This window comes from Carica papaya, chromosome 8 (assembly GCF_054855325.1).
Source record: "Carica papaya isolate Zhongbai chromosome 8, ASM5485532v1, whole genome shotgun sequence".
Classification (NCBI taxonomy): domain Eukaryota; kingdom Viridiplantae; phylum Streptophyta; class Magnoliopsida; order Brassicales; family Caricaceae; genus Carica; species Carica papaya.
Genome location: NC_142316.1, coordinates 11294656 through 11319547, shown reverse-complemented (window position 1 = coordinate 11319547; position 24892 = coordinate 11294656). Strand labels below are relative to the sequence as shown.

Here is a 24892-nt window from a genome sequence, read left to right as displayed (position 1 = left end):
ATGTTGTGTGGCCTTTATCATTTTGTACTTAGAGACCATTATATAAGCTAACATACCTACATTCTTCCTGCTGAAGGCATTGACTACCACATTACCCTTGCTCAGGTGGTACAAGATCTTATAATCGTAATCCTTAATAAGTTCTATCCAACGCCTCTAATGCATGTTGAGGTCCTTCTGGGTGGATATATATTTTAAACTCTTATGGTCCGTATAGATTTCAAATATTTTTCCATACAAGTAATGGCATCAAGTCTTCAAGGTATGAATAATCGTGGCAAAATCCAAATCATGGGCGAGGTAATTCTTTTCATGGACTTTCAATTGTCTGGACTCATAAGCTATGACATTCCCATGCTGCATCAAAATGTAACCCAACCCTTGGTAGGATGCACCATTGTATACTGTATATCCCCATGTTCCATTCAGCAGAGCCAACACTAATGTGATAGTCAGTCATTCCTTAGTTCTATAAAGCTTCTTTCACATTCTTTATTCCACTCGAACTTGATATTTTTCTTCGTGAGTCATCTCAGAAGGGCTATTATACTTGAGAATCCTTCTAGAAACCTGCGATAATACCCTGACATATCTAAAAACTTTTAATTTTTTTGACCGATCTCAACTACTTCTAACCCGTCACTACATTAATCTTGTTAGGATTCACTGACATTCCATCTTTTGATATTATGTGTCATAGGAAGGAAGTCTGCTCGAGGTAGAATCCACACTTACTCATCTTTATATATAGCTTCTTCTCTCTAAGAATATGTAAGACTTGAATCAGATATTGGGCGTGTTCCTCTCTACTCTTAGAGTAAACCAAGATATCATCGATAAAAACTATGACAAACTAATCCAAAAATGGCTTGAAGATCCTGTTCATCAGGTTCATAAAAATTGCAAGTGCATTAGTCAATCTGAACGACATAACAAGAAACTCATAATGCTCATACCGGATCCTGAAGCTCATCTTAGGAATGTCTTCTACCTTGATCTTCACCTGATGGTACCCTGAACGCATGTCAATCTTAGAGAAAATCTGAGCACCCTATAACTGATCAAAAATGTCATCAATTCTGGAAAGGGGGTACTTGTTCTTAATTGTGATCCTTTTTAGTTTTCTGTAGTCTATATACAATATCAAAGACCCATTACTCTTTTTTACAAACGTAACTTCGGCACCCGAAGGGGATATGTTGTATCGGATGAACCCATTATCCCGTAACTCTTTGATATGTTTTTTTAGTTCTTTCATTTCAACATGACTTATTTGGTATGAGACAATCGAGATGGATTGGGTGTCAAGCTGAAGATCAATGGTGAATTCTACTTCTCGATCTGCTGGTAGTCTTAGTAGTTCATCAAGGAATACGTCCAGGAAGTTTCGAACAATAGAGATATCTCAAATGCAAATCTCTTCTTTGGGTTTAACTAACACGAAAAAAAGAATAGTTAAATTAAAGGCATTCGATAAATAATACTAACCAACAATATCTAAGATTTTATTAACTAGTGAAAGACTCTTTATTAGAGATGTTGAATACAACCTTTTTATCATAATAGTCAATAGTAGCATGATACGCTGCTAACTAGTTTATCCATAGGATTACATCAAAATCTCCCGTATATAGTGCTATTAGATCTATGTTCAGTTCCCTACCCACAGATCTATGATACAAACTTTGTATGTAACACCCGGGCCTGAAAATTTAGCTTAAGATAAATTTTCAATTAATAATAATATATACAAATAATTTAATCTTATTTTAATTTAATTTTGTAGATTTTTTTAAAAAAATAGAATTATGGACAAAATTGAAAATAATTCTGAAAAAGGAGGCGAAACTATGAATAAGGGAAGATGTTTTTGAAAGAAAATTTAAAAACAAGGAGTAAAATCACAAAAATGAAAAATATGGCCACGTGGGATGGCTACGTCAGCGGCCACGGTAAATCAGGACACACTGTGTGGTGGACACACTGGCATCGGCTCCACACGAGAGGCAACCTGGTGATCCGCGTGCCTAAACGATCTGACGGTTTAGATTGCATCACGCATGCACGAACAGCTCAAATCTATTTTTCCTTTAGATGAAATCGAATAGATGATATTGATCGTGATGGATGGCCCTGATTCGTACACGCGATCAAACAGTCAATCATCAAACAGTTCTCCTCGCTCCACGTTGGCTCGAACAGGCAGTCTAGATAAAATGGATAGGAATATTTAAACTCCTTTTCGCAGGGAACCAAAACCCTAGCCGACAGAAGAGTGACCGAAGAAGAAGAAGAAGGGTGGCTGAGGAAAGAACCAGATGCTGGAGAAGGAGATCGGCCACCGTTGCCGCCGCACCAAAGCTGCCACCGGTACCAAAACATGTATTTTTTTCTCTTCCCATTTGAAATTCAATCCTGAATCTCCCTATACCTATATTGGAGCCAAAAGGCCAACGAGTAAGCTGAAAAACACGAATGAAGCTCGACCAAGCCGTCGTGATCAAAACCCAAAACCCTCTCCGATGACTCCATTCTTGTTTCTCGTTTCGCATGATTTTTTGGCTGTTTTGTTTTTCGTCCTTTTCTGGTGCAGGTTAGATGAAGAGGAACGTCAGCCGTAAATGAGAATAGGCAGAGTCGCTGCACCCGAAGACCCTCCCACTGGTAGGGTTCTTATTTTTGCCTTTTCTGGCCAACAGAAGCCCCCTAAATTGGTTTTTCGTAGGTTTACATGCAAAACTGGTCGAAAACAGCCAACCAAGGGGAACCGCTGCCGTGGGTAGCAGAGCCGATGTCGGAGCATGGAGGCACCGTCGTGCCGGAACCCCAAAATTGGCTGAAAAATTTTTAAACACCTATTTTGACCTTTTGAGATATTTTTGGATACATGACATTTTTAATTTCTGCAGAAAAAATTTATGAAACCCGGGGACTATTAAGAGGCGTAGTGAAAAGTACAGTATTTCGGACACCGATCTGGGATAAGAATCTCTCATTTTTTTTCATGTTACGGCAAATTGAAGCTTAATAATAAAAAATATTGTGTTTTGTGAAAATTAAAAAATCCTAAAATTAATTACAAATCACTCATGGAGCTAGAACCGGTCAGTATATATTTGTCTTGGTTTTTTATTTATTTTCTCCTATACTGTCTAAAAAACTTGCCCTCATCTATTGATTCATTTGTAATAAATGACCTAATCATGTTTTCTTGATTTACATATTGTCTATTTGCATGACTTACTGTTTATTTAAAATTATGAGATATTGGTATGTATTGGTGACTAGTAGATGATGTGGAAGATATGTATGATAGATTTATCAGATACCCTGGGGAAAGGTGTATGAACCCGGTGCATAGGAAAAACCCTACCGTGGGCATCACCTTAGTCAAACAGGGTTAAGAAGTCCCATACCGGAAAGGGTTAGGAGGTATAATTCACCCTCATATCGAATGGGGTATTGAGACGGTGGTGTATTTTGGTGCCCATTACTGAACGTGGTATGAGACAGCCGGTTAATTAATAAGTTATAATTTAGGAATAACAAGTAAAAAGGTAATTTGTTATTCTTATTCATTTAGATATGAAATCAATGTTATTCGAGTTATTGTCTTCATAAGTTGATTTTGGAAACTCATAGCAGTAAGTATGAAATAAACAATTTTATGTTAAATAAATTTATCTAAACTAATGGCTCCATTAGATATTTTATAATTTTTATCAACTTCAATTTTTGGTATCAATGATCAGTGTGATATTCTTACTGAGTTAGTATAGTTCATCCCCTCATTTTAACTATTTTAGATCAAGAAGACCAAGATCTGAATCCTTAACAGCAAGAGAGTTACGAGTAAATGTGACCTCCCGGACCCTATCAAAGTTGTCAGTGGAGTGTAACTCGATAGGATTTTTATTTCTTTACTTTTAACAATTTATTTTATTATCACGAAATGCTATAAAATGGACATTCTCGTAGTCTTATTGGGCATCCTAATTTACTGAGTAAGGAATGTAAACCCCTAATTATTATTTACTTTCGCCATTACAATATATTTTTTTTTCCTTAAGGTTTTGGGCCTTTACATTATATATAACATTCTCTAGTAATGTTTCATTCCCAGGTGTAGACACCAACAATACAGAATTAAGACGTTCAGATAACACATTTGTGAAACAAAAGAATGTGAAGCACCAATGTCAATCAAAACATGAAATAAAAGAATGTGAAGTACCAGTGTCAATCAAAACATGTACAAGGTATTTATAGATAGTATACATACCATGTATCACATCTGGATTGGCTTCGATATCCTGCTGGGTGAGCATGTAGACTCTGCCCTAGACTGCAGATTTAGCTTGATTTTGATTTTTCAGGCACTCTCTTGCATAGTATTGGGAACTTCCACATATGTGACAGGTATTGTTGATGCGATAATAAGGTTGGTCTCTATGATCCTTACCACAGCGCTGACAAATTTTATTGTGTCCTGCTATCGGGGCCTGGGAGAAAGCCTGAGGTGCGGGCATTAGTCTCTTGTTCTGCTGGTTCAGTGCAATAGGTACTGGTCTGCGATGTGGAACCGGGGGCCTAGAGTTGTCCACTACTGAGGGAAAGATACGAAGTTTCCTCTCTATTAACTGTGTCTTGGCTAAGACTGCCGAATAAGTTCCAAGCTTAAATATATATAGCTGTTATATACCCTAGTCAAACCTTCTTATCTTCCTACCTTTATCTATCACGCTCTCAGGAGAGTACCAACCTAACTCTAGAAATTTTTGGGCATATTCTGATACTGATAAATCTCATTCGACCAGGTGTGTAAACTCCATCTCTTTTGGATGTCGGAGATGTTCTAAAAGATACTCAGCATTGAAGGCTACCAAAAACTATTCACAGGTGACTGGAGTGGGTAGCGTAGCCTACTTAAGTTGCCACCAACGCCCTGCCTCACCTACGAGCATATAAGTGGTAAGGACAACCTTCTGTTTAGGAACCACCCCAAGGGTCGCGAAGGCCTTCTATGTCTCTGCTAACTAATACTCAGCTCTTTCAAAAGTGGATGCTTCTGCAAAAAAAGATGGGTTAAGTCTCTTAGACCTCTCGATGTAGCCTAGGTCCATCATAGGCAGAGCTGGGTCCCGTTGAAGGGGAACTAAATTATGCTAGAGAGGAACTGGGTGGCCTTGTGGCGGCACCGGGTTGTACAGTGGAGGCACTAGATTGTACTACAATGGTGCCAGATAGTACTGTCGAGATGTCGGATGGTATTGTGGAGGAATTGGATTGTACCGTGGGGGTATTGGATCATCTCGGTGTGGAGGTGGCTCATATTGTGGCAGGGGTGAAAGGGGATCAGGTAACTCCCTTCCCTCATCCTTAGTCTGCTGGGCAGCAATGAGTCTCTCAAGCATCTCGAAGAGCTTATCAACATCCTCTCGAAGTGATCACTCCTGGGCCGCTTTATTTAGCGGAAGCCTTCATCTACTCATGTTTCTTTACCTACATTTCATAACAATGGTTTGAGATTTGGGTTGCGTTAAAATTTACTCTAACTTGATGTATAAGAATGATTCTAAGGAACGCAACTCTGATACCAAATATAAAAGCTTAAATTTCTATCTGCAATTTAGGGTGTATAACTCAGTCATAGTAAGATAAACAATACTGAAATTTATTATTTAGCGGAAGTAATTAAAGTTTGAATATTACACTTCATGCACATTTACTTAAAGTGCCCAATAAAGGTTATGAGAATGCTTTTAAAACTTAAATAGGAAAGAACATAAAAAAAAAAAAATATGGTTAACCTCTACTCAAAACTGACGAAGAGGAAGAGGCAATTCCTTAAGTGGTCTCTTATTGTTCAAGATCCGAGTTGTAGTCGTCCTGATTTCTTACTAGAATCACAATCTAACAGTATATATTTTAATCAACATATAAAGTTTGACTCTTCACCTTTTCCAAGCTGGGTTTCTTACCATGTTAATCTCTACATTATCATTTTATCTTTTCCTATTAATGTAGCTGAGGGTTCATTGGGATCCCCACTACACATGAACACGAATATTTCATTTGTAATTAAACGGTTGTCCCCATACTCCGTCAAGTAATGGGTGGCATAACAAACAACCGTCTCAATATCCCGTCCGGTATGAGCAACACTTATAAATTCCCAACCCCCTTCTGGTATGGGACTTTTAAGCCCCGTACGGCTTAGGGTAACGTTCACGGTAGAGTTCATTCTATACATCAAGTCTGTACACTCTTATCCATGACACCCAGTAAGCCCTTTTCATTCAACCACATTAATTCACACATGTTATTACTTTCATTTACTATTTAACCCCAAATAGCACGTATACCTACATCCCTAAACAAGACTAGAGTATGAAATTCATAATTCAGAATACGAGAATGAAATAAAAATACATCATACTGATCGAACGTTCATGCACAAAATATAACAACAGGGAACATATATTAAGGCAAATAAATTGAAGTAGGTTAAAATATAACAAGGTAAATAAATAAGCACAAATAAGCGACCAATTAAATAGTTAACACAATTAAGCAAGCATAGACTAACCGGTTACTAGCTCCATCAACAACCAATGCTAATTAATTAAAGAATCGCCAATTATCCAAAATTTTCGTTGATTATTAATTTGCCTTTAATTTTACCGTAACAAGGAAAATGAGTGAAGGATTCTTACACTGCATCAGTGTCCAGAAAACTGCCTTTTTCACTACCATTCTTGACAGTTTTCATATCTCGAATTTTCTTGGGTTTTCCTGACACGATTGAAATGTATGTTAATATGGCGTGAAAATATGCAAGAAAGGGCAAAAAAGGCAAAAAAAACCTCACCGAGGGTCGGGTTAGGATTCCAGAGCGACGGTGCTGCCGTGTTATGTCATTCCTTCCTCATGGTTTGTGGCTTTTCTCAATTATCCTGCATCAAAAACACGTTAGACAGCCAGGGGCGAAGAAACGGAGAGAACATGAAGACTTGTTCGGCTAACCGGACTGTTTTCGACCTCCGACACAGTGATGTTAGCATTCTCCAGTGAGGTGTGTCGGCTAGGGTTTGGAGTTCGGCTAAATGAGATGTTTAAATACCCCTACCCTCGATCTGGGCCGTCCATCCAGGCCCGCGTGGATCAACCTTAATTGTCAGATCTCGCTTATTCAGGAAACAAATCCAGACTGTTCGATTGAAGACACAGGAACTGTTCGATCAGGCTTATCCGGAGAATTGATCTAGGTTGTTTGTGCGCATGGGAGTGGCCCCGAGCCGTTCGATAGACCTAGCACACAGATTGTCCGTGTGGCTTCTCGCGTGGAACCCGTGCTGGTGTGTCCGCTACGCAGTGCACAACGATTCGTCGTGCCGCTGACTAGGCATACACTTGGCTTGTATTTTTCCTTTTTGCGATTTATCCCATGTTTTCAAATTTTTCTCTCAAACATACCCCCATTTATTTATAGTTTAGCCCTGAACTTCTAAAAATTGTTTCAAAAACGTCCAATATGCATATATTAAAAAAATTCAATAGAAATAATGAAAAATATTTCAAATTTAGGAACTTAATATTATTATTACTTAGAAAATAATACAATTCCCCATTCCGAGCCTAATTTTTGGACTCGGGATGTTAAAATTCACTTTTTTCTTATAATTTTTTTACAAAATTTTTAATATTAGAACATATATTAATTCATATACCTTTTCATTCACTTTTTTAAAATAATTTTTATGATTCTTTAAACCTTAGAATGTATATTAATTCATATATTTTTAAATAATTTTCATTCATCATATCATAAATTTATATCAAATTTTGTAATCTCTATAATATATGTATAAATGAAATTCATTGAGTAAGGAATACTCGATTTATTAGCCATATCATTGTTCATGCTAAAACTCACGAAATCTTCTTTTCAAAATTCAAAAAATTTCAGCATTCGAACTTTTAATCTAATGGTTTTTTTTTTGTTTTATTTGGCATATATCCAAATCATCTAGTAAAATAAAAATCAGAATGGTCGGAAAAGCTTAGTTGATAGAGCGGAAGATTAAATGGGCAACACAAGAATTTTAAACATATCTTTTGAAAAACATTTTAATAATTAAACTTATTTTAAAATACATATTTATTTATTTAATATAAAAATTAATTTTAAAGTGTAAAGACCCGAACCTCTAATAAGGACTTCATGTAACGGCCCCAGAAATTTAAAATAGAATGTATATTAAAAATATCAAATGCGGAAGCGAAGTCAAAAATTCGATTAACATCCCTTACACTAAAACCAAAAATGTGCTCACAATATAAAAGATCAAACTACCTAAAGGAGAAACTTGAAAGTAAAAGCTACGAATATGACTATGGAGTCTTTAGGCGTCCCCTTCGTCGTCCTCCTGCGGAACCGGCTCGGGAACAATGTCTTCCTGATCTGAAATGATTAAATAAGGAATGAGCTACACTAGCCCAGTAAAGACATCATGATATCTCACCATCACGGAGATAAAGGTCGGTAGAAAACACAAAAAGACCAATGGAGTATAATTTACAACAAAACCTTTTATCAATAATAAAACCTTTACCATTCACTTACCTCGATGAAATTCATAAGACAATATACGAAAACAATAACATCATCATCATCATGAAATTATATATAAACTGTATAATGTAATACTTATCAAGCCTTTCGTAATTCAATCGTTACACAATATATTTTTCTCATTTACCAGCCCACTAGTATCCATGGGGATCCATAGGGGTCCCGCTACCCGTTAACCCTTAACACTTGAAATCATATTCCAGGGTCGTCCCCATACCCCGTCCGGTATGGGCGCCAAAACTATAAACCTCATTACCCCGTCCGGTATGAGGGTGAAACGGGCCGTCCCCATACCCCGTCCGGTATGGGCGCCAAAACACATAAGATCTCCATATCCCGTCCGGTATGGGAGACCACAATCCCGGTAGAGTTCCTTACGGACTCGGTCCGTCCACCATCTCCCAGGATATCTAGTCAGGCTGACCACATTATACAATTACCCATTTACATAATCTTTCATTCTCCTTTCCCTCAGTCAGCATTATCAATCCACATACAAACAAGCAAAACGGTAATTTATGCCAAACAGACAACATACAGCATCAATATCTCAGTCATTCAATCCATAATCAGTAAAACAGTAAAATATGCAACGAAACTATAAAATGAAAACATCAAACCTCATACTGCATTTAAAACTGTAAAACAGGCCAAATAACAGTTAACCGACAAACACACAAGACTCGGGCTCCATTATCGACCTTAAGCAATTTCACACATTCGTTGGTTCATGAAATACCGTTTTATCATTTATTGAACTTTAATACCGTGATAGGAAATAGGGTGAGGGGTCCTTACACGTTTCGGGGTTCGAACACGGCTTCACAGTACGCCTACAGGCCGTCCCTAATTTTCCCTGAATTTTTTCCGGGGAACTGAAACGCACTACTAGTACCTGTACGTGTCCCAAAAAATCCCAAATTAGGCCCAGGGCCCCTTTCGGCCAATATCGCATTTCCGACACGGCGGCTCCGCTGTACTTCGACGACGGCGCCGCTGCTTGCAGCCGCGATTCGCCTCGGTTTGGCCGTTTTCGGCCGTTTCCAGCCGAATTCGGCCACACTTGCATCGATCCTTGTGATTAAACAACTCTAGGGCCCTCGAGGGGCCAAAAAATTACGGAAAACCAAAGCTTACCGGCGGCTGTGCCCTCGGGTGTGGCGGCTCTCCGGTGAAGTTCGTGTTTTGGTGATTTGGCTCTGATCAACCTGTAGAGAAAAGAATGGTGATCACGGTGATATAAAAATTGCATTAAACGGAGGCCGGGAAGGGCCTCATCGGAGGCAAAAACTGAGGAGGGGCGCGGCGGCGCCGCTGGGCTTCGGCCGTGTTTTCCGGCCGTTTGGCTGGGATTTTGGCTCCGATTTGGCCACAGAGGAAATCAGCGTGGAAAAACGAGTCGGGGGTATGAAATTTACCTCGATCGGCGGTCGGAAATCCCTCCGGTGCGGCGGCGGGTAGCGGCGGCCGGCTTCTGGTTCGTCTTCTCCGGCGAGGGCAGGCGGCTAGGGTTTGTGGTCTGGTGTGGGGGTCTTATTTATACCCTTTTGCCTTTTGATCTCAGTCGTCCATTTTGATTTAATCTGGGCCGTCCGTTTTTGATTGAATCTGGGCCGTCCGTGCGATTGCATCTGGGTCGTCCGATCGCACGTTCGATCTGGGCCGTCCGATCGTGCATACGCAGATCGCCAACGTGGCCCGTCCCGGATCGACGTGGTCTTGCCACGTGGCAGGTCCCGGTTGGCCGGGACTGCTGACTGGGTCTGCTGACGTGGCCCCCCCCCTTTTTTTTTCTCTCTTCTTCTTCAATTTCCCGGGCGCTACACTTCAAGTATTTAACCTTATTATAACAATAATGTAATACTGAAGTTATCATTGAGCAAGAGAATTATAGACCCTTAGTTTATAAGGTCACATTCCTTGTACACTAACTTAGAATACCCAAATAGGGGCTACTAGAATATTTAGAATTTAAAATAAAAGATAACTACTACAAATAATGATTAATCTCAATTCGAATCTGACAAAGCAAAAAGGGATGGTGTCTTATCTATCTCTCACTATTTAGAATCTGGGTCTTGATCATACTGATATAAAATAGCAATAAGAAGGGGGTAAGCTACACTAACTTAATAAGACTACTAAAAACCTTATCGCCGACATAGTAACTAAAGGATTGTAGAAAACTATAAAACAACCGATGAAGTACTTACTTTTAATTAAAAATAATATTAGTGCAGTCGCACTTTTATGGAAACCATTTTATTACTTATTTTCTTATTAAACAACATTCATGCACAAACATTTAGATATATTCAGGAATATAGTAAAATACGATTAGTTGTTTACCATTTCCTATCTCATCTCTTAGTATTATTTTCATCTATTGGTAACTTTGGGCCTCATAGGGATTCCTCTTACACGTGGATACTTACATTTCATTTACAAATATCGATCGTCCCTACACCCTATCCGGTAAGGGGCACCACTTATACCAGCCACTCCATACCCTATCCAATATGACTGCCACTTTTATCGGTCATCCCCATACTTCGTCTGGTGTGGGCCCCATTAATAATCTCCCAACCCCGTCCAGTATGGAACTTTCCAGCCCTATACGATAGAGGATCATATCCATGATAGGGATCACCCTATATGTTTCCCCCTTGATATCTAGTAACGGTTTTATTCATCTTATTGCCTTATTTTATTTTCATCAATAAACCTACTCTGCAATATGCATATATCTAATTAATCTCATACCATTTTTTATTTTCAACCATTGAGATTCAACGTTTGCATAAAAAATAATGTCAGAATAAGTAACCTGTAATTGGATGTGTATCGAAGGATAAATAATCATCGAATAGGATAAAACAAATACAATAAAAATAAACTATCCTAAAATACAACACGATGAAATAAAATAAATTAACTTAGATTCAAGTAAAGAAGAATGAAATAAAGTGAGATTAATTCAAATGAAATAGAATATATAGAACATCATAGTAAAATAAAATTATATAAAACAAAACAAAACAAATAAAAATAAGGCAAATATATACATAAGAATATGTGTAAAATAGATTAAGAAAATGACGGAATAAATTAGAATGATAATCAATGTTTTGTTAGCTCGATCAGCAACCTGGGATATCGAATTAGACAACCCATGGTACATATTAGATTTGAGTTCAGTCAAGTATATCTAAACATATATATATATATCCACTTATTTTATCATTTTATTTTATTATATATATATTTTTTCTTTGAACTTCGATTAGCTGTTACAAAGGGGAGGGTTTAAGTATCCTTACCCAAATCAGACGGTGGTGGCATTGTTCCTCGTAACCACCAATCGCGATGATCTCCTTCACTCTTGGCTTTCACCTATTTTCCTTTTTTTTCCTCTTTCTTTTTCTTTGCTAAATGAAAAATATCACACTATTAATGTCTAAGGAAAGAAACAGAACGGAGGGGGGGCAGACAGCTTACCGCAATCGAGTCTGACTTGCACATCTTCTCCCTCTCAGTTCGTGGCCTTTCTCGGATCAATATATGTTGAAAATGTTTAAAAAATGGTTAAGAATGGAAAAATAGGAAGAATGGGAGAAAATTAAGCTTACCAGCGTCGTTTTCGACTTCTGGCATAGCGGCGCCATCATTCCTCCGACACTTGAGCTCCCTCTGGTGTCCCTGCTTCTCCTTCTCCAGTCGACTTGGAGACTAGGGTTTTGGAAGGCTGACCAAAAAGAGGTTTAAATACCTCTCTCCCTTCGATCAGGGCCGTCCTTTCGGGTCTGTATGGAACAACGGGAACCGTTCGATCAAACCTATTTAGGGCATGAATCTGGACCATTCGTGTGCGCGGGAGCGACCATGAGCCGTTTGATCCTCCTGGCATGCGGATTGCCAGCATAGGCTTTCCGTGTGGAGTCTGTGTTGATGCAGCTGCCACACGACGTGTGGCAATTCACCGCATTGCTGACTGAGCGTTCACGTGGCCCATTTTCTTGAAATTATATAGTGACCCCTAGTCATTCATATTCATTTCAAATAGGTTTATTTTTATCACAGAATAGCCCTTCTAAAAAATTTTATTTTTCAAAAAAGTCTCCGGAAGAACTTTTATTAATTATTTTGCTTTATTTTATTTCAATATATTTTTCTTATTAATTACTATTATTCTCATTATTATTTTGATTATTATTATTATTATTATTATGATCATTAATCATATAAAAAAATCAATCTTCCTTATTTCGAAATTTATTATTCTCGAGCTTGAGATGTTATATAAAGTATTATTACTATCTAATTATATAATGGATATTAATTTAATAATTTACAATAAATATAAAACTATTGATACTGAATTAATATTATATTTTTACTTTAAAAATCTTTTATTTATTAATTTATGAAAATTATTTAATTCCTACCGTATAAATTATTAATTTTCTTTTTTAAAACATCTATAACTTTTATTTATTTCTGATAGAAGTATCTTTGCCAAACAGGCCGTTAGTATCTATAATATTTCTTTCTTCTTCCTCAGCGGTAGGGACTGAAGACTGAATCCAAGCTAGGAGAAAAATGAGGAGATCACAGTCAAGTCCTCACTCCAAATGCAGCCAACTGGAGCTGCTTCCTTCTCTCTTTCACTTTTTGCTTTGGACTCGCTCTCTCTCTCTCACAAAAGAACTGCTCGAAATGACAATCATGCCCTATTCAATTTTGTTCTGCTATCATCCTCCGATTACTCTCCATGCTTGTCATAGTTCTAGACCTCCTCATTCGTCGATTCTAGTAATACGGCAATGGCTTTTATGAGGCTTGGCTCTAAATCTGAAATATTCCATCGTGAAGGCCAAACCTGGTACGCTTCGTTCTTTTTCTTTTCTTTAATTTTTTTTTATAATTCCCTTTACAGGTTAAATCAGCAGATGCGAGATAGATGTTTGTTGCTTTTGTGTTGAAATGAGGATATAGGAGGATCATACATTTTGCACATGGTGGTAACATGAGATTTTTGCAAGTCATTTAGACAGGAAAAAACCAGTTGGTACCTATGACTTGCAGAAATAGAAGTTTGAAATTTTATTTATAAAAGTTAGTACTGGAAATCCTTTGAAACTCACTTCTTCAGCTGACAAAATTTCTCGTAATAATCTGCGTTTACCAAAAACAACAAGGCCTAAACTCTTCTCTAAATTTGCATTCATCTTAGGTAAAATTTATTGATTTACAAGGAATATCAGAAACTGAAGTAGTTGTTGAAAATATGGGTAAGCATCGAGTCACACCTTTTCTAAGTAAAGGTTTTTTTGTTCTGTTTTATTCGCTCCGGAGATGGAAAAGTGTAGGTCAATTTTTAATGATTCTGAGGCATCTTCCTTACTGGGTAAATGTCAAGAATGTTATGGACATGTGAGGTATATCCAAAACTACCAAATGATATTTGCAAATCGATGTATTGACAACTCCAGTTTGAAATTTGAATAGGCATACGTCTCAATATAATTTATTATTGCCTCTAGATATATGTTAACATAATGGGTGTGATCATGGTGGTTGATAGTTTTTCTTTTTTCTTTTTAATTTTTTGAGATGAACAACTTTGACGTTTGATAGTTAGGTATTAAAAGAAGAAATATTCTGTTTAATCAGATACTTCAGCTTTTAAGGATGCAGATAAGGACATGGACACCGTGTTATAAATTAATTGTTGATTGATTAATCAGGTTAAGGTCTTCAAAAGAAATAACATAACAAAAATCTACCTTTCCCCAGATGTTATTCCTATGATTTTGCCATTTGCGCTATTACTGTCACTCTGCCAACAGTGCATATTAAGTCAGTATAAACACATTCTGGGTTTCTAGTTGATGCCTGAAAATCCATTGCATCACTTCTTAATGGCTTAATATATTTTTCTTAATAATGGATATTCATGCATTCCTTTCAGGTATTGCACCACTGGGCTTCCAAGTGATGTTACCATTGAAGTTGGAGAAATTACTTTTGATCTTCACAAGGTGCATTTTGTTTATTTCTTTCAAGGTTTAGAGATGATTTTTCTTGTTTGTAAGCTATATGTGTCTGTCTATACGTTTTGATTTCTTATTTTCTTCATGACCTGGTGCTCTTCCCTTCCATCTTTAAACACTTTCCATTCAACTGTACTGCATCACTTTTTAGTCTGCATTTTAATTTTAACCTCTTGGTTTGGCATCTGCTGTAGTTTCCACTTATTTCAAGAAGTGGTCTATTAGAGAAGCTGATTGAAGAACATTCCACTGTGGACGGATCAGCTTGTATTTTGGACCTTAGTGGCATACCTGGCGGTGGCAAAACCTTTGAACTTATAACCAAATTTTGCTATGGTGTTAAAATAGAGCTCACGGCTTTGAATGTAGTCAGCCTTAGATGTGCAGCAGAGTACCTTCAAATGACTGATAATTATGGAGAAGGAAACCTTGTTGGGCAAACAGAGGCATTCATTAACAAAGTCTTCGAAAATTGGACAGATTCAATTAAAGCTCTTCAAACATGTGAAGAAGTTCTTCCATATGCTGAAGAGCTTCACATTGTCTCAAGATGCATTGATTCCTTGGCAATGAAAGCCTGTGCTGATCCAAACTTATTTAATTGGCCTGTGTCTTCAAAAAGTAATGCGCAGAGCCCAGAAGACAAAGCCTTATGGAATGGAATATCAACTGCAAATAAGCCACAACCTACAGGTGATGACTGGTGGTACGAGGATGCTTCTGTCCTATGCTTACCTTTATATAAGCGATTGATTTTAGCTGTTGAATTAAGAGGCTTGAAGCCTGAGAGTATTGCTGCAGCCCTCATGTCCTATGCCAACAGGCACATACCAGTTATAAATCGACAATCAAACTTGGATGAGGTAAACCTTGTTAGCCCTATGGCAAGTATTTCCGTTCCTTCTGAGGCAGAACAAAGAGTTTATCTTGAGGAGATTGTTCTGTTACTCCCAATTAAGAAGGGAGTGACATCAACAAAGTTTTTGCTTAGGCTGCTTAGGACTGCCATGGTCTTACATGCAAGTCCAGCATGTCGAGAAAATTTGGAAAAAAGGGTGGGAATTCAGTTGGACCAAGCTTCCCTCGTGGATCTACTCATACCAAACATGGGCTACTCAGAGACCCTCTATGATATAGACTGTGTTCAGAGGATTCTCGATCACTTCATGTCAGTTGAGCATGCTGCAGCTATTTCACCTCCCCACAGCATAACTGAAGAAGTGCAAGTGATGAATGGACCTGAATCATTGACACCTATGACCATGGTGGCAAATTTGGTGGATGGATATCTAGCTGAGGTGGCTCCAGATGTTCATTTAAAGCTTCCCAAATTTGAGGCACTTGCTGCTGTCATTCCTGATTATGTCAGACCTGTAGATGATGGGATTTATCATGCAATTGATGTGTATTTAAAGGTAATGCTATCTTAATTTCATGCCGAGTTTCAATCATCTTACTTTGACATATGCTTAAAGTCAGTGTCCAGTTATTCTCTCTGTGATTTAATATTCAATATCAGTATAATCTGTCATTATGAACTCACATCTGGATATTCACCAGATGAGAGTGCTGAAGTTCTTATGCTTGTGGTGGATTTCTTTTTGTGTATGTTTTCTGCTGTTTAAATAATCAAATTTTTTGAATCTGGGGTGTGTCTAACTTGCTTCTAAAATGAAAGATACTTGGTAATGCCTTCACGCGTATCATACACTTCCTTTAGAACAAAGAATTTATTTCATACATATGTTTTAAGTCCTGAGCAAAAGGAAGCGTTACCATCATATTTATGTTCCACAACTGCAGGCACACCCTTGGATTACAGACATAGAGAGAGAGCACATCTGTAGACTCATGAATTGCCAGAAGCTCTCACTCGATGCCAGCACACATGCAGCCCAGAACGAGAGGCTACCTCTTCGACTAGTTGTCCAAGTCCTCTTCTTTGAACAGCTTCGGCTACGAACATCAATTTCTGGCTGGTTCTTTGTCTCTGAAAATTTGGAGAACTCACAGATTCCTGGTGGCAGCCGCGAGCTGCCTAAAAATGACGGGACCCATCAAGACCAAGTTGTGGTCATTGATGATGTGAAGGAGCGTGTTTCTGAGCTTGAAAAGGAGTGTCTGAGCATGAAACAAGACCTCCAAAAGCTCGTAAGGACGAAGAAAAGCTGGAAAGATTTTACCAAAAAGTTGTATTTTAGAAAAAAATCAGAATGTTGCAATCCCAAGGAATCAAACTCTTGCAATATAAAGGCTTAATCATCTAAGAATGCACAACAAAATCTTGAAAGTGGTGAGATCATTCATTAGTCTGAAGTTCAAACTAGCTGGGTATCAGAGTAGTTAGTTGGCTGTTATTGTTATGTCTCTGTTCTTATTATATCAAATGCTGCATTGTTTAGTTCCTTCTCTATGGGCGACAGTCCAATCGCTACATTTTATGGAAGTAGGTTTTGTAATTCATTTAGCTATTTTTGTTTTGTACTTTAGCTAATTTGAGATAAGCCATAGAAGATATTAAATTTCAAAATGTAACAGTTAGCATTAGAGTTTATTGTTATGAATGATTTACAATCTCTTATGCAAAACTTTGAAAATTTTCTCAAATGAAATCACAAACACAATTCTTCAAAGTGAATAACACCAAAAGAAATAGATAATACACTTTGTTATTATCCCTTAAAGGATCTTGCAACTAAATCAAGAGGGACTACTGCAAAAGTTTCCGATTGTCAGAAGGACACAACGGGTTGGAGTGTGACGAGCATAATGGCATGGAGGATTGTGCACGGCCATCCTTGAATGGATTAGATTGAAGATCCTAAAATTTCTATTCAATGGATTTTAGATGTATTTTTATCTCAAACAAGCAAGTTGGTTGTTGTTAAACTCTAGTTTTTCTAGATAAGAAACTAACCAAGAAAAGAGATGGGCATTTGAGGAAAGTCATGGCGAAAGTATCATCTCCCTTGAAGAGAGGAGACGTGATGAGAAAACTTTGTGCAAATAAGTTTCTCTTTAAGTAATTTTGTCTTTAAATTGGTGTAATTTTCTTGTGGCTTATAAATTTGGGTGGGTAGTGTATTAAATTTGTTAAGTTGGTTGAGAACTTTAACCTCTATTAATGGAATTTTCAACTATGTGAATAATATTTATTAAGATCAAACTTCACACTTTAGTGGGTAGTAGATTGGGTAAGTAAACTACCAAACAATAAAATTCTTAGCTTTACAACGTGTTTAGGATGATTGAGTGAATAAATAAATAATATAGTACATATTACAATTTTTCTAATTCGTATTGATAACTGGTAATCGTTGTTTTAGTAATGATGAAATGATAATAATTCAGTAGTAATAACAACAATAATAATAGTAGTAGTAGTGACAATAGAAAGAGTAGTAGTAGCAGCAACAACATTTGTAACACTCTGAACTTGAGATTTAGGCTCAGGATGACTAAATTTATATTAATAATAAATTTAAAAATTTTTAATTTTAATTTCTTTTGGAATTTTTGAAAGAATATGTAATTTGAATGTATTTAAAAATAATTTTTAAAAGTCAGGGTTAAACTGGAAATAAAAAATGATCTATTTAAAATAAAAATTTGAAAACTGAGACAAGTGTAAAAACGGAAAAAGCGACCACATGAGATGGCCACCTCAGCAACACGGCCAGTCGTTTTATACCGCGTGGCAGACACGCGAATACGCATTCCACGCGGGAGGCCACACAGACAATTAGCGTACTAATCGATTAAACGGTTCGGATTCACTTCTGTGTACACGAACGGTTTAGATTCGTTTCCTCTTCAGGCACCATCAAATAGTCCACGTGTATTCAATTGAACGGTTCTAATTTGTTTTTCAAATAAGATAGATCTGATGGTGCATATTGGGTCATGCAACCTCGAACGGACAGCCCAAATTGAAAGCAGAGAGATATTTAAACACCTCCATGAAACCCCCAAAATCCTAGCCGCCAAGGAGAATTGGAGAAGAAGAAGAGGGGTGGCTGGAAAGTGAACCAGTCGTCGGAGAAAAAGACTGGTCGTCGCCGCCGCCACACCAAAACTAGTCACCGATGCTGAAAAATGAGTTTTTTCTTCCTGTTCGCTTTGTTTCTCTATTTTAAATCTCATCAAACCCTTATCGATGCAGAAAAACTAAAGAAGAACAAAAAACGGAGGGTGGAGCTCGACTGAGTCACTGCACCTGAAACTAAAAATCCCTCCGATGAGTCCAAATCCTCTTCCCATTCCCTTTCATTTTTCAACCATTGATGTTTTAACGTGTTCCCGGTGTAAGAAAACCAAAGAAAAATCGCGACCGCGATGGAGAAACAGCGAAACCGCCGCACCGAAAACTCCAAACCGCCAGCAAGTTTCAATTTTTTTTCTTTTTCACCAACAGAGGCCACTTAACCCCGAATTTTGCTGGTTTTCGCTGGTCAAAATTGGCCTGACTGAGAGGAGGAACCGCTGTAGCAGCGGAGCTGGTGCTGGAGCACGGTGACATCACTGTGTAAGAACTCTAAATCGGCTCCTGGGAGAATTTTAACCCTTTTTTTTGCGTATTCCCATGATGGTTGATGCATACTTTGGTTTTTGCAAAAAAACTCAAGAAATCCGAGAACTAGGAACTGCCCCAAAGTATAGTGGAAAAGGCAGGGTTCCAAACACTGACCCAGGATAAAAATCTCTCACTCTTTCTCCCATTACGGTTAAATTAGAGTTTAATAAATAGTAAATAGAAAATTATAAATGTTGGCGACTCTTTGATTAATTAAATACAGGTCATCAATGGAGCCAATAACCAGTTAGTATATAATTATCCCTAACTTATATGTGTTGCCTAATTATTGTTATAATATTTTACTTACTGATACTTCGTGTACTTTAATTTATTGATTTTAATTATTTTTCTTATTTATTAGTTACTCAACTGTTTTTATCTTTATCCGTTAATTTGGTTTAAAATGAATGTCTCAATTATATTTTCTCATATTATTGAGTATTAATTGATATCACCTATTAAATGATCGCCTTATTATTTTGTAATCATGAAATGAGAGTGTTATATGTATTTGGTGGCTAAATGGTGATGTGGGCATGTATGTGTAAAGTAATGTTATTCAACCAAGGGGTTTACCGAGTGTCATAGAAAATGATGTACAGACCCCGAAACATAAGGTAAATCCTACCGTAAACGTTACCCTCAGTCGAATGAGAATTAGAAGTCTCATACCGGAAGGAGTTGAGAATTATTTTGATTACGCTCATACCGAACGAGATATTGAGGTTGTTGTATATTTGGCGCCCATTACCGGACGAGGTATTGGAACGGTCGGCTGATTAATAGAATGAATACTTGTACTTTTTTTTAATATTTTTTTAAGAGATATTTTCGTAATTTTATTAAGTATTTCAATTAAACTGCGTAAGAAATATAAATTATAAATTTTGAATTATTTATGTAAACTTATAAATTTTAATATTATTTTTTTTTTATTACAAACATTTGGGCAGTTACACTATTAATAATAACGGTATCAAATGTTGGTGGTGGAAAAAAGAAATAGTAGTAGAGACAGAGAATTTTTATGACCGTGAAAATGGTTATGGAATTTGGTGATGACAACCGTAAAGAAAATAGTAATAATGAAATATGATTTTGAGGATGATAAAATATTGGCATTGGCAATGATTTACGACAGCAACCACTTTAAAAATGGCAGTGACAATGGAAAGGGCATGGAGGTGGCAAAATAAAATGCTAGTTGATTATGATATTATTATCATGACATATACGTAAATGAAAATATATGTATGTATGTATATATATATATATATATATATATATATATATATCAATTACCATTTTATTTTAAAGTATTATCTACCTATAATATAAGTATTGACTTACCTACCCTATACATTATTTTTCAGCTGTGGCTGTAATGAAGCAACTTGAACTCCCTTTTCTCTTCTTCTTCGTTTGTTGGAGCAGCATAAGTATTTACTAAATCTGAACTTTGATCTATTCCGATAAAATGTAAATTTGAATCTTTCATTAAATTGGGTTGTTTTGATTTTTTTTTTTTAATTTTTCAGTTTAATAAATTATATACTAATTATATTATCAATATATATATGTATTTATATAGTATATACTCATTATTATAAATATAAATATATCAACAATAGTGAAATATTTTAACATATATATATATATATATATTTATACTTAGCAGTCAGGGTATAGGCAGGTTTTGGAAGGCCAACCCGAACTCGAACTCGACCCAATATAAACTCACAACCTTAATTAAAAAACACGGATAAATCGAGTTTGAATAGGTCAGATCATACGGATTCGGATTGTTAAATGTCATAATTCCCGATAAAGAAGAAAAAAAAAAAAAAAGAAAAAGTACAAATAAGTTAATAAGCTTTATAAATATTATTGAGGACTTATTACATGAATATAAAATTAACAATCACATCTACTGGATCCGCCAACTCATCTATTAAGAACTTATAAATATATAAGCTGCCCAAATCTTATCATAAGGATCATTATTTTTGAAAAAATAATATTTATTAATTTAATTTATCACTTTATATATATATTATAAAAAATAATAATTATCAACTTATAATACTTAATTTAATAGAATCTAGTCTTAATTTACTAATTTATTAGTTAAATTACGATAATTAAGTTGGGCTTAAAATCCAAACGAGTTTATTCTATTTCTAAATTAAAAAATATTCTGAGACACATAAATTCCCTTATTTGTAATAATCATAACGGATTAAAATTCGAGCTGAACTTTTTATTCTTAAGAAAAAAAAAAATCTTCAACTGAATTTTGTTTCTATAGATAATTTAATCTTTTTAGTACTATGTTACTACAGAATTGAATATTCGAAATAAACAGAAAATATAAAATATTAAATTCTAGCAAAAAAATATATATTATAAACAAAATTATAATAAATACTAAATTTCAACAATCAATTTAATAATTTATCCTCATATTTATATTAAAAAATCTTACTCCATCAGGCTCGGAAAGGTAAAAATAGTTGAATTCGGGTAAAAAATGTTATCCAATACATTACCCTCTCTTAAATTGTAATACCCAGGTCCGGAAAATTGGCCCGGGATAAATTTTATTAATTTAAAGATATATGAAAAATACATTTTATAAATTAATTTAATAAAATTTTGTTATATTTAGGAAAAAATTAATTATGGATGAAATTGAAAATAATTTTGAAAAAAAGATGTGAAAATTTGGATTCAGATAGTGTTTTTTAAAGAAGAATCATAAACTAAATGTTAGAATGCAAATAAGAAAAATTTAACCACGTAGGACTGCTTAGTCAGCAGCCTCGACGAATCAGAGTGCGCTGCGTGGTAAGGCACATTGACTCGGTGCTATGCAGGAGGCCACGCTGGCGATCCGCGTGTCCCTCGATCGGATGACCCATAAGCGATTCTGCACGCGTGGACAGTCCGGATCCGTTTCTCCCTTAGGCACAATCAGACGATCGAGATCAAACGCGATAAATGGTTCAGATTCGTTTTCTCCTTATGCGCGATCTAATGGTCGAGATCAAACGCGGTGAACGACCTAAATTAATGCGAGATGAGTATAAATATTTCGCATCACACTGAACTCGAACCTTAGCCACTATCTTCCCATTAGAGAAGAAGAACTAGTTGCCGGAGAAGGGAGCCGACCGCCACCACACCGGAGCCACCTCTGACCACCAAAAAAATTAAAAAAATTTCTACCCCTATGGCCATACTGGAGCAAAACAAACGGTGGGTGAGCTGAAAACTGCTGGCAAAGTTCGGCGGAACTGCCGCGGGCAAAACCCGCAACCTCCTCCAATGAGCCCATTCTCGTTTCTTGTTTCATGCGATTTTTTCACCATTATGTTTACTGTTCTGTTTTTTATAGGTTGATCGAAGAAAAAATCTCAGCCGTGAAGGTGAGCCGGTGGAGCCGCCGCACCCAAAAAACTCCACCACCAATAGGTTTTTGTTTTCTATTTTTTTTAGCATACCGAGGTCCTCTAACGTATTTTTTCACAAGGATATGTATAAAGGTGGCCGAAACCAGCCAAAACCGACCAAAAATGACCAGATCGATGCAAACCGCCGCCGCAGGCGGTGGTGCCGTCGACGGAGCACAACAGTGCAGTTGTGCCAGGACTTTGAAATTGGCCGGAAAGGATTTTTAATATCGATTTTGAATTTTTTAGGTATTTTTAAGTACGTTAAGCGTGTTTTAATCTCTACAAGAAAATTCAAAAAACTGGAGGATCACCAGTAGGCGTAGTAGAAAGTTCGGTGTTTTGAACAAGGATTCGGGTAAGAATCTCTCACTTTATTCCCTATTATAGAATTAAAGCTTAATAATCAATAATATGGTATTTTGTAAAATTTAGAAAAATTTTGAGAATAATTACAGGTCACTAATAGAGCCCAAACTGGTTAGTTATTTATTTGTCATGTTTAACTGATTATTTGAATTTATAGCTTTAAATATATGATAATATATTAAAATTATTAAATGATTCAGTTGTGCTTTTTTTATGCATATATCGCTTGTTTTGCGTGATTTACGGTTGATTCGTGAAATTTGAAATTAATATGCAAATGAAAAATTGTTTGGTTATGTGAATTAATGAATGATTATCTTACTCGATATCTTGAAAGATGGTGGATGGACCGGAGTACATAAGGAACCCTACCGTGAACGTTACCTCATACCGAACAAGGTATCGAGGGATAGTATTTTTGGTACTCATACCGGATAGAGTATGGGGACAGCCCGATTCACCCTCATATTGGACGGGATATTGAGAGATGATATTTTTAGCGCTTATACTAGACGGGGTATGGGGACGGCCGGTTAGTTGACAAGTTTAGATATTATGTTCATGCATAGTGGGACACCCCTATGGGCCCCTGGGAATACCAGTAAGCAAAATAAAAATGAAAAATTATTGTTTTTACTCACTTGAATATGATATCACAATGTTATTTGAATTATTGTCTCTAAAGTCAGTTTTGAAAATCTCGTAACAGTAAGTATGCAATAAATGATTTTTCTTATGATAAATGAATTTACTTAAATTAAGATATCTATTGGTTGTTTTTATAATTTTTACTAATCTTCGATTTCTGTATCGGTGAGTAGTGTGATATTTTTATTGGGGTAGTGTAGCTCACCCTCTCCCCTATTAACCATTTCATATCAAGAAAGATCAAAATCTAGATCCTGATTAGCAAGAGAGCTGTGAGTAGGTGTTCCCCCAGATCCTATCAAAAGCTAGTGGAAGTTAACTTCCCTACAACATTTATTTACTATTTTCATATGTTATTACGTTTTTTTGTTTTATGAACCGCTGTGAAATGAATATTTCTGTAACCCTATCGGGGATGCTAATTTATGTGTAAGGAATGTAAACCATAACGTTACTATACGCTTTCGCATTTAATTTATGACCTTATTTCTATTTAAGTTACAAGTCTTTACAGTTGGTATTAGAGCCAGTTTCTTAGAACTATTCCTTACACAAAAATCTAAGAAAACACCAAAAAAATAAATTATCACTCAACCATTTCTTGTGAAATGCAGGTACAGATAGATGAGGAGAGGAAAACCCTCATTAAACCGAGCAGCCTAGGAGGGTTCACTTCGAGAGGATGTTGATCGACTATTTGAAATACTAAAGAGATTCATCGCTGCCCATCAAGCTCAGGAGGAAAGGAAGGAACTACCTGACCCTCCTCCGCTGCCACAGTTTGAGTCACCCCTGCAGCAGGAGGATCCTGAGCCATCCCGATACAACCCTGCTCCTTCACAGTACCATCCGACACCACCACAGTATAGCTTGGTGCTCCCACCACATCACCTGACACCACCACAGTATAATTCGGTGCCTCCACCATATCATCTAATACCACCATAGGGCCATCCGATCCCTCCCCAGTACAATTCAATTCCTCTTTCACGGGACCCAGTTCCACTCATGATGGACCTAATCTATATTGAGAGGTACAAAAGATTAAACTCATCTACCTTTATAGGGGCATCCTCATTTGAAAAGACTGAGTACTAGTTAGATGAGACAAAAAAGACTTTCACGACTCTTGGGGTGGTTCCCGAATAGAGAGTTATAC

The 24892-nt window shown here is 36.6% G+C and overlaps 1 protein-coding gene across 1 annotated transcript; it reads left to right on the top strand.

Annotated features, from left to right (window-relative positions):
- Positions 1–13146: 13146 nt before the first annotated feature.
- On the top strand, positions 13147–17235 carry LOC110822670 (Phototropic-responsive NPH3 family protein). Its single transcript, XM_022052845.2, has 4 exons — positions 13147–13517; positions 14607–14676; positions 14883–16103; positions 16492–17235. Exons 1-4 carry the CDS (start codon positions 13459–13461, stop codon positions 16945–16947), a joined length of 1806 nt encoding a protein of 601 aa, XP_021908537.2. The 5' UTR covers positions 13147–13458; the 3' UTR covers positions 16948–17235.
- Positions 17236–24892: the final 7657 nt, after the last annotated feature.